General features: G+C 41.0%; 1 protein-coding gene across 1 annotated transcript in view; it reads left to right on the forward strand.

Moving 5' to 3' along the window:
• EGLN3 (egl-9 family hypoxia inducible factor 3) overlaps window positions 1-10,303 on the forward strand; it is a 28,983-nt gene extending 18,680 nt beyond the window's left edge. Inside the window, exons 2-5 of the mRNA XM_032112158.1 lie at window positions 2,564-2,683; window positions 4,541-4,677; window positions 5,368-5,441; window positions 6,563-10,303. Coding sequence (XP_031968049.1) covers window positions 2,564-2,683; window positions 4,541-4,677; window positions 5,368-5,441; window positions 6,563-6,600 — 369 coding nt within the window. The 3' untranslated portion in view covers window positions 6,601-10,303. The remainder of the gene's footprint in view (window positions 1-2,563; window positions 2,684-4,540; window positions 4,678-5,367; window positions 5,442-6,562) is intronic.
• The last annotated feature ends 784 nt before the right edge of the window (window positions 10,304-11,087 follow it).

Raw genomic sequence — 11,087 nt, forward strand, 5'->3', positions numbered from 1 at the left:
TTTCCCAGTGTATGAGGATCCCATTTTGCAAAAGGTTACTATTTTAACTGTTAGACTTAATGCAGCTCACTGCACGTGGGATGGGTGAAGGTGCACCTGCATGAGGTGCTGTGCTAGCAACCTGGATGGGGGGGGATGCATGTGGTGGGTTATCCTCACCAGTGAGGGCACAGCTTCCTCAGACCATTTTTACATTGCAGATACAGCTGACTTGTGGTTTCCACCAGACTTACACCCTTAACAAACTTGTTTCAAGCACTATGCTGTAGGCTGGCCCTTACTGCAATTACCAGGCTGACAGTGAAATGTAGAGCAGCTCTGGAGCCATTTGTAATAGCAGAATGACAGCAGAGCAGACAGGATCTACAGAAACGCATCTACCTAACTGCCAGGTGTGATGATTATACGTGGAATTAAAAGTACTTGCTTCTGTTTAGCATAATCTCCTGACCCTGCAGGCCACTAGTCTCTGGCCTGAGGTGTGGAGAGTGGGCCCTGATGACTTACTGCTGCCTGCAGGTACTGTTCTGGTGCTTGCTGTGAGGAGCAGAGTTAATTCATACATGGCTGACTCCTGTGGATAGATTTTGGTCTTGGTAGCAGAGGGTTCAAGGGATCCACTGCGCTGGCTGGCAGTAGCTTCTGTGCTGGTGTTCGTTGGCACAGGAAAATTTCCTTGGTGGTTAAACCAGCATGTGCTATACTGTACCTGGTCATTTCCCATGAGAACAGCATGGCTTTGGCGTGTGGTTGGAATAAAAAAACAAGACTTCTGAGGTTCCTAGATAAAAATTTCAATTGCTCTTAGTAAAGGCTATACTGTCAATCTCCAATTAATTACATTATCTACTCTGTGTGTCAGATCATTGAGGCAGGTCATACAAATAATGCACAATCATATCCTCATTCTGTGGGGCAGGCATTTCAGATACTGTTATATCCGAAGTTAGGATTTTATGGTTTGAATGGATGGAAAACTAGATGAGTAAAAGACTGATTGGATGGTTGGACTTGGAGGGTCGTGGTCAATCAGACATACTATACCTGGAGGCTGCTACCAAATGGAGCACCACAGGGAGCTGTCATGGGACCTGTCGTGTTAAACACCTTTATTTATCAGTAGCCTGAAGCAGATGGCAGAGTACACTCTCTGCAGCTGTGCAGAAGACACCAAACTGAGGGGGACCAGTTGATTCCTGTGAGGGCAAGGCTGCCACCAGAAGGAACCCAGAGTGACTGGGAAAACAGGCCAACAGGAACCGTATGAAGTTAAACATGGGCAAATCCCACTCCTGCCCCTGGGAAGGAAGAGCCCCTTGCAGAAGTACAGGCTGGGGGCTGCCAGCAGCTCTGCTCCCCAGGGGAGCCTGAGAACCCTCAGGTCATCCTGGTGGACAGTGAACTGAACATGAGCCTATGGTGCGCTTCCTGCACAACTTAGTTATGGGAGCACAGCATATAGACTGAGGAGTGATTATTGCTCTCTCCTCATCTTTGCAGAAACCACATCTGAGCACTATCTGCAGTTTTCCAGCTGAATTTAGTCCATCATTTCCCATCACTCTTGCTGGTAATACTGGCAAGCAATCTGGAGATGTCAGAGGAGTGGGAACAAGACTTCTATTGCAACAGCTTTAGTGGTGATTGGTATCGCTACTAAGTAGCCCCAGTAGTGAAGAGTGACTGAGACAAAGATCTAGTACCCTACCAGCAGTCACACCTGCTCTTCCCTGCATTCTGCTTAGGCTGCGAATCATGTCAACTAAGTTTAATATGTTTTTTCTGTAAAAAAACTTTTAAGACCTGTTGATTGTCATGTGGTTTGGAGTAATTCATGTTAGGCTTATCTCGTCATTCAAGGTGAAATTTAAACCGTGAATTAAGCGATTATATCAGCAAGTCTGAAGATGATCAAAGAGAGAAGTATGCGCTGAAGGCTGTTTGGTTAGTTCTGTGGCTCAGTCCATGAAAGCAAACATGCACTGCCCTGTGCAAACACAGCACAAAGGGGTTTTTGCAGACTTTGCTCTATGGACTTATACCCATACCTCCTGGGGACCCTCACTTTGAGAGGGACATAGGGGTGTATATGACAACGACTGGAAGAAATGATTAGTGGAGGATGGTGGTGGTAAAGCATGACAATGGGATTGCTTTCTACTTTCATTATGACTGGAAAATCAGTTTTGCAATGACTGCTTATCTGTAGAAACCCAAGCAAATTTCAACTGAAACTGCCTCAAAGTCATGTAGCTTGTAAATGACAACAAACTTGTACCATACATACTAGTGCCTTAGTTTAATCATTTTTTTTCCTTTTATTTTAGTATATATATAGTGAATTATGAAGGGTATTTATTTTCCAGTTTGGAATTTCACACTGGCTGACCTGTCCTGTGAAAAAAGCTTGTGCAAAGATACCTTCAGGTGGTATCTGCTTTACGTTTTGGATTGATCATCTGAAAAATACTGAGCCAAACTGGTGGTGGGAGGATGTTTAGCAAATTAAAACTGAAGGTAGGCATCTTGTAGAATTAATTATTTTACAATCTGTATCTTTCAGGCTATGGTTGCTTGCTATCCTGGAAATGGAACTGGGTATGTTCGTCATGTGGACAATCCAAACGGTGACGGGCGCTGCATCACCTGTATTTATTATCTGAATAAGAATTGGGACTCCAAGGTGAGTAAGCCATGGGGTTAAACAGAGTGGAAAAACTGCTTTGGAAGCATAGCTTTGGAGTTGTCTGTTGTTTCTGTGAACTCTGATGAACTTCTGAACTGCTGGTCCATTCTACATCTCTTCTTTTTTTTTTTTTTTCTGGATGTTTTTGGCAATCCTCTGGAAGAAAGAATCTGAACTGTTTCCTTATCATCCTCTCTCCCATCCTACACACATACTGTTTTGTTGCTGTAGAATAAAGCTATAAGCACTAGGCTGCATGCTCTTAACACTTTGTTTAGAGGAAACAGCAGAAAAAGAAAATCAATTCACTACAGAGTAAGTGGATTCTGGGAGCAGAGTAAAATGACAGCCCGAATTTGTGACTTTATCATTCTTGATACTTCAGGCTAACCTACAGAAGATATTCAGGCAGTTCCCTTTTCTTATTTAGGAAGCAATGGGGCTTAGTAAGGGGAGCAAACACATGGCTTGATTCCACCACTGGGTCTCTTGACAGGATGGAGCTCTTGTTTCTGCCTATATTACTATAAGGCAGTTAAGTCAGCCTTGAATATGCCATACCTTTAAATTAGAAACAAAAGAAGGGTTTGTGAAATTCCAGGATGTCTCTTTGTAAGTCTGTTGTTGTAATGCAGCACAAACCATTCACAGGGGTTATCTATTGAAAATTGTCCAGTGTTTTTTGCTTCTCTCACCTCTTTCTAGGCCAATATGCTCTTTAAGCACATGTAAATACTATGAACCCCCATAAGTGAGTTCAGATATAGAGGCAATGCCATTGAAAAATGCAATGTTGCAGAAAAGCACTCCCTTTACAGAGAGTATGATGGTGAAACATCTCAATGTAATTAAATGAAGGAGGAGGTGTGGGAGGAAATGCAAATATCCAATTTTGTGCATTGCACCTTTATCCAAATAGTGAGGAGGCACCCAAGTGAGCACTAAGAAAAGCTAACTGAAATCCAGGACACTGATGGAGTTTATTATGTAGATGTGATGGTGATTTTATGTAAGCGTGTGCTGAAGGAGATGCAATATAAGAGTATACTCATGCTGGGCTTTGAAAGCAACCACGTGGCTTTAAACCTGACCTGATAGCTTCTCACTGAGGTCTGCATGTGGCATGGAGGTACCACGTCAGGTCAGTGGTGCATTGGCAGCATCTTCCCTGCATTCTATGGTGCAGCATAAAAGTCTCCAAAGAACCCTCTAACAGCAGCAGGAGGAGGCAGGCTTCACCTTCATCTTTTAAAATTTCTAGAATGTGTGCAGATCGCAAGACCTTTTCCCTGAAACTTGTGGCACATGGAAAGACAGAAATTATATGGTAGAGAAACCAGGCTGTGTTATAATTAGGGAAAATAGTGACTGGGAGTTATATTTGAGAAGTTTTACAAATCTAAAAATAGAACAGACTTCACTCTTCCCAAGGTGTAAAAGTTAATTCCTAAATGATCAGATGCAGGTTCTGGAATAGCATAAGCAGCATCTAACAGTTGTTGTAGCCTGATCTCAGACTGGTCAGGTGGAGCAGCTCTGTAGTATTCACTGGTTCTAGAGATGTGACTGGAAGCTCAGAAGTTTCCCAGTGTTTGCTGTGGGGCTGGTGTTACCTTTATCTTGGTTCATTTACTTTAGACAGAAGCTTATGCCGAAGCATTACAAACTGTTTGGGAAAATCAAAGTGGCCAAGAGACACAGTAAGGTTTTCCAATGTTGTCACATAGCTGTCATGTTCATCATTAGATGTTTATTCCCCATTTGTTAGGTGTTGAGAAGGGAGAAACAGGTCACTTTTCACATGAATGTGTGGCTGTTTATATGTGCAAAAAGCAGTCTTTCCTTTTCTTTCAGCTGCATGGTGGGATTCTTCGAATATTCCCAGAAGGAAAGTCCTATGTAGCAGATGTTGAGCCGATTTTTGACCGACTACTTTTTTTTTGGTCAGATCGAAGGAACCCACATGAAGTCCAGCCTTCTTATGCAACCAGGTAAGTAGCATATTTGGTATTGGTATTTGGCTAGGAAAAAACCCAAAGCATCTCTTCTACCAGTATTTGTATCCAAAATTATGGCCATCGTGTTTAAATACATGTGCATAAAAAATAGACAGATTTTGAGTGAATTTTCTGGTTTTGAGTCACTGGGAATTCTCTCATTAAATAGGGAGATGCAAGCTTGAATGATACATTTCCTTGTGTGATGAAAAAAAAGGCCCTTAACCATTGACAGGAGAAATCTTCCAAACTGGGCATAGCTATTTAGCTGGGAGGTGCTGGGTTATTCTTTTGCCCTTGTAGCACTGTAGGGATTGTTGGGACTACCATCTGTCAGCAGGCTGTGAAAAGCTGATGTGATGCAGGGCAGCCCCCAAGCTGCCTACAGGCGCCCCAGATCAGAAAAACATGCAAAGGTCTGGAAGCTACTCCTGCCCTCTGTTACCAGGGGCTGTGCTCTCTTTTGTGCCTCCAGCAGAAATTCTCACCTATATTTCTGACTTGTTAAAATACACACTAAAATGCTGTCTGTGTTTGCCTATAAAGACGTGTCATTTTCATCCGATTTTTTTTTTTAGTCTACTAATCCAGTTTTGTTTTTTGCTTTCTTCATGAGCATAAAACTTCAGTGCTCTATTTTAATATCAAAAGTGGAAACAAATGCAAGGTTTCTTTCTTTTGTAGATATGCCATGACTGTGTGGTATTTTGATGCCGAAGAAAGAGCAGAAGCCAAAAAGAAGTTCAGGAACTTAACCGGTATGATTTTTTTATAAATGTTCACCAGAAAGAATTTAATGCATTTTGATATTTCCAAAGTCAGAGACAGACCAGGAGTGATTCTGTAGCTACAAGCATATTTAATGCATTTTTGGAAAGCTTTTTCACCTCTAATTGTCAGTCAGTTATTTTATGCAAAATGGAGAAGTTGTGACAGAAGATACAGGCCTGGTCCTAGAATCCCTGATGAACAAAATGAGGAAAATGGGACAGACAGTTTCTGATTTGAGTCCCAAATGACTGAGATTTTTTTCCTACCCTGGATGGCTACTCCAGTCACAGGGAGTCAGCTCTTCTTTTGTTACTTGGGAGGTATATTTTGCCTTCTCCAAACCTTTGTGTAGCACAGAGTCATGAGACTTTCACAGACAGTTTAATAGTTGTGTTCTCTAAATGTTCTGGATGAATATGGTCTGTCTTCTACATTAATGAAGGGCAGAAGCCCACAAAGAGGTGACCCAGCTTTCTAATGGCAGCCACACTGCCTGCTACTGTAGTAATGGCATACGAGTCGCAGACTGAGTTTTCCAGATGTGTTCCAACACCCTACCCGGGACCATGACCAAAGGTTTGCTGTTCAGAGCAGTTTAAGGTCTGGTCTTCAGGGTCTGTCTCAGGCAGCTCCTCAAAATACAGTGTGGAGAGCACTTGTCTTTTAAAATGTATGTAGCTGGGCAAAGTTGTAATTAGTCAAATGATTTTCAGAACAAACTGTTGTCATCTCTGTAGCTTGTATGCAAAGCAAATACTGGTTTCACCCTTAAAGAGGATCATGAAAAAGGGGCCAAGAGGCGGTGGGGGAAAGTATCACTGATCTGGGGTCTCAAAATTTACTGGGGCTACTTAAGTATTGCATGAGTCATCTTCAATTTCAGCATGACAAATGTACAAGATCTTTGTGTGATTGTCCTTGTTAACGTGCTGTGGTATCATATAGCAGTTCAGTTCAGTCCACATAGTGGATTCATGCCATGATTCTGAAATGGAAAGTGTTGTCCATTGAAAACAAACCAACGTTTTTCTGTTTCTGAGTGTTCAGATGAATATAGTCAGAACCTCCTAGTTTAACCACTTCTTGCTTTTTCTTCTTTTTGATGTAGATGCAAGGAAGAGAGAAGCACCTCTTAATGAAGACTAATCAACTGTTCATGAACTCTGTGTGAGGAAATAAGATCCCAAAGATGACTTCCATTTCCAGTAAATAAGGGCAAATCATTTTTATGCACAAGAGTGCACTGGTTGTGTCTAGCATGTGCAGCTTATGCTGATGGTACTTAAGGCAGCCTCCTGTCATGCTGCATCTAGTAGAAGAAAGACGAAAGACTTATTTGCTCTTTACCTTTTGCTGGAAAAAATAACCAGGGTTTAAAAAAAAAAAGAGTATCACTAAGCCTAGTGGTAGTGGCTCAGCCAACTGGCTTTTGATCACTCTTGTAACTAAGATAATGGTCATTGGAACTAGTGGTAAAAACCTGAGTCTTATTTGCACTTTAAATTCTAGTTCAATGGGAAGAAGCTTTGCAAGTTTAAAATCGGTGGCAGACTGCTAATGGGCACAGAGGGATATCGGACATGGGAAATTAAATTGGATATTTGGAGAGTGTCATTTTACGGTCTGTCCCAAATGGACTTGTTCATGTACTGTTCATCATTTTGCTGTGCAGAACATTGGTTCAACTCTTCAATAACATGACTTCCCAGATTTTTGTCTACACAATCATTGCTTTTTCTGGATTTTGTTTGCTTTTCAAGAGGCACATTCTAGCTGTGCAGTTGTACTGCCCTTTCTGTCCCAGGACTGAGGGGACAGTAGTTATGTATCTGTTCACAACTTTATAAAACCATTTTTTTTCCGTTTTGAGCAGGATGGGTTGTATGTTTTTTATTTTCACAGTTTGGTAAAGCAGCTGTTTTCTCCCAAAAGTCTGGTAAACTTGGAAGGCTTATGGCACACAATGCATTGACCCTTAAGGCCAGTGATATGTAGAGAAGTGTTTGCTTTGTGACTTCTCCATCTGCTATGTTCTGTGTGACATAGATATGAATCTGAAAGGAAAAGATATGTCTGGCAGTCTGACAAATATATGATAAATAATGGGTAACTTAGACTTGATTTTTATGCTGCATATTCTTAGTGAACACACTTGTTTAATTTTGCATGCATATGTAATTTGAATGAAACTGCAATTCCGTTTCAATTGATCTGTTATGCCAGGTAACTACTACTGCTGTGCCCAAGCTGTGAGATCAGAGTTATTCAATGGCAAAGCACACTTTTTTTTCTCCATTATTTTTTTAAACTTACTGGACTCAATGAGTAACAGGTGACCTATCTCCAATCTGTCTAAACTTTTACAACCAGCACTTACTATGCAGTTCAGAATAGCTCTTAATGAAGCTGGGAGCTAGCAGTGGATGCATTTATCACTCACACTAACTGTTCTCAACCTAATACACTCGCATTCATTTTTATCTCATGTTGCCAGTGTGTATGTCAGACCCTATTAAATGTTCCAAATAGATGCTCCCTTCAGTGTCCCATATTTTCCTGTGCCACCTGCCCATGCTGGTGAAGGTGGTCTGTCTGAGCTGCCTTGCTCCACTTCCCCACACTGTGCTGGCTTGCCATGCTGTGATGGGGCTGCATTTGAGCTAGGGAATGGAAAAGTAGTGTGCAATGGCAACTATTAAATGTCAGTGACAGAAAGGTAATAGCTGCACAGGACAGAAAAGAAATACCTTTCATGACATAAAAAATGATAATAGAAAATGGAGTATTTTTTAAAACAGTTTTGTATCTTAAAGAAAAAAGAAATGCTGAGCATCCTTCAGCCTGCCCATGAATGCTGAATGTAAATACAGTAGTGCTAAGACACCCCTTATTCTCTCTGGCTTCTCCCAGGGATCCAGCTATGGTCTTATAGGCCTGACGACTGTGCACCTTAAGAGAGGAATATGAGGGAACATGTGTGACAAATGTATTCTTCCAGCTCAAGACTAGGAAAAGACAAATAATATGATAAATGTCCTTTAATGTTAGGAAAAACATTATTCTACTACAGTTACTTTTAAGTAACACACCAGAGACTTGAAGGAAACTTAGTGATAACTTGGAATTCTCATTCTGAAATGTCCATGTGGGATGCAAAAGAGTTCGGGCTCTTCCTTGAGAGTGAGAGGTAACTGTTTGAAATGTGAGAGGTGTTGGAAAAGAGGGCCTGCAGGATTACTGTTTAGCAAAGGTGATGGAATACTGCCTGTTGTATTACTGTGCAAAGTTGATACTGGCGCATAAATTTGAAACTCCTACATGATTTTAAAAGGAGGAAAACCAGATAAAACAGAGCAGAGCAAATATTGCTTTGCCTCTAGAAACTGTAACCTTGAAAATGAACTAGGAAGCATTGTTAGTACGCATCTTACTGGAGCCTGGAACAGTGGAAAAACGATGTGGTGGAAGGGAAAAAGCTTTGTCTAAGGGCTGAAAGAGGAAGGTACTTCAGTTATCACTGTTGCTACCACCAGGTTACTGCAGTGGTCAGCAACACATGTGGTGGATGGAGCATGGAGCAGAATAGTTGCATTTATAAAGTACATATTTTCATTTTTAGCCAATATCTTCCTCATCTATATTATATATATAGAAGACAGAGCAATTATTCTGTGGCAGAGAGTGTTGTCTTTATTAACACTTAATCAAGTGCAAAAAAAGTTGAGGGCTTGGGATCTTGAAACCAATTCCTCAGTCCTCTGTTTCAGATCTCTACTCTGTTTCCAGTGGGATGATCTCCTTGAAGAAGCTGTAGTTTAGCTGGGGATGGGCTGTGGGGGGTGTTGGTCATGTAGGAATACACAGGTGTGATGTTTCCTACATAGATTTCTCTTGCCTGTCTCGAGAATTGTTGCAAACTTCTCTGTAAGAGCGAAATTATCTGTGTGAGGGAAGCAGGCTGCTACCGTAGGGAGGGTATTTCAAAGAGGCTTTTTCCTTGTGTTTTGTCTTCATAGCAAACTGTTTGAATCAAATGGCTAAACAGCACTTGTCAGCCAGTTGTGAAAAGGAGTGCTTTCTCTGAGTCATTTAACTTTGAATCCTCCAAAAATTCTGGGTTTTTTTTCACCTTTAGATAATGTGCCTTCATCATTCATATCTGTGAAGATGTTTCATGCTGCACGTGCATGTCATGCAAGTTTTTGATGGCTCTTTAAAAAACATGGTTGCCTTTTCAATTGTGCGGGGAAAAATGTGCAGAGCCACTAAGCTGCAATTTTCAACAGGAGGTTTTTGTTGTGCAGGGAGGAAAAAAGGCCAGGAGACAATGCTGAAAATCAAGAGACTATTTTTATTTTTAAACCTGTGACCACTGGCCTTTTGAGCAAAGTAGCCTCTAATAAATCTTTTTCTCTAGATTTCTTCTGGTTCTGTGAAGAATGACTTCTACAAAACAGTGTCTAAAAAGATCCACTCTTTTTCCCCTTCTATTTTTAAACCGTTTTAGTCCTTTGTGTTTTTTAAAATGTTGGAATATATTATATGTATTTCTTGTTGTTGCAAAATAGCTGGCTCTAACACCACTTGCATCTAGAAGATAGTGTGTTTATTTGCAGGCAAATGACTAGTTCTCCTTTGACTGTGATGTACTCCCATCAGATATCTGAGAGTGAGTTATGACTACATCTTCTCTTGTCAGGTTGTATGCTGGTCAACAATGCTGGCACTTTGCATTGGATTCATGTAAAAAACCCCTAGTAGTATTTTACCACACATCACATTTTGTGTTCCTGTTACTATTAAAAAAAGTGTAGCAGGAGTCAATAAACACTGGGTCATGTTAAACATTGTCCTGTGCAAATCTCTTCAGTATTGTGTCTTACTGTGGCCAGGGGTGCAATGGGAGGGTGCAATGCCATGCAGCTGCATGTAGGGTGACATTGAAATCTGTATCCATGACTGTCTTCTGCTGTTGGAGAGACCTTTTTTTATTGCCCTTGGCTTGGCACATTTCTTTGGTCACTTCCTACTATTTTGAAGTTATTTACCTTGCTAGTGACCCTCTTCTTGAAATGCCTATTTGTTTTCACACTCCTGTTGAACCAGATAACATTGTCATGATTCAATTGTTGTCTGATAAGTTTTATTTTTAACAGTGTTCACATCCTCCCCCTGCTACTTTTTCAGTCTGAATCCCACAGTTTTCTCCTGTGGCTGTGTGGGAGACTTCTTCTCACTCCCACTAACAGTGCAGTTGAATAAAAGCCAGGTCATTTTCACTCATTTGGTAGAGCTGTGAACTTTCTGATTCCTTTGCAATGTTATGAATAGTGAGAATTTCCCTTTTCCTATTTAAAACATGGTTTCTATCATGGATGGCTTGGATTTGACTTACGGTGTTTTTTTGTTAAAGAGGAAAGAGATGTCTAAATAATTTGCCATTTATTTAAGCATTTCTTTTAGACTGAAGAGTTCTTAGAGCATGTGGAGAAAACCTATGGAAAGCAGAGGGGTTTCTCTTCTGAGCATGCTCCTCAAAGAGTAAAGGTTTGTAGGGACAGCTTGAGAAGAAGTTGGCCGTTGGCCATCCAGCTGCCAAGGACTTTGAACTCTGACTAAACTTTCTCTAAGCA

This window comes from Corvus moneduloides, chromosome 6 (assembly GCF_009650955.1).
Source record: "Corvus moneduloides isolate bCorMon1 chromosome 6, bCorMon1.pri, whole genome shotgun sequence".
NCBI lineage: Eukaryota > Metazoa > Chordata > Aves > Passeriformes > Corvidae > Corvus > Corvus moneduloides.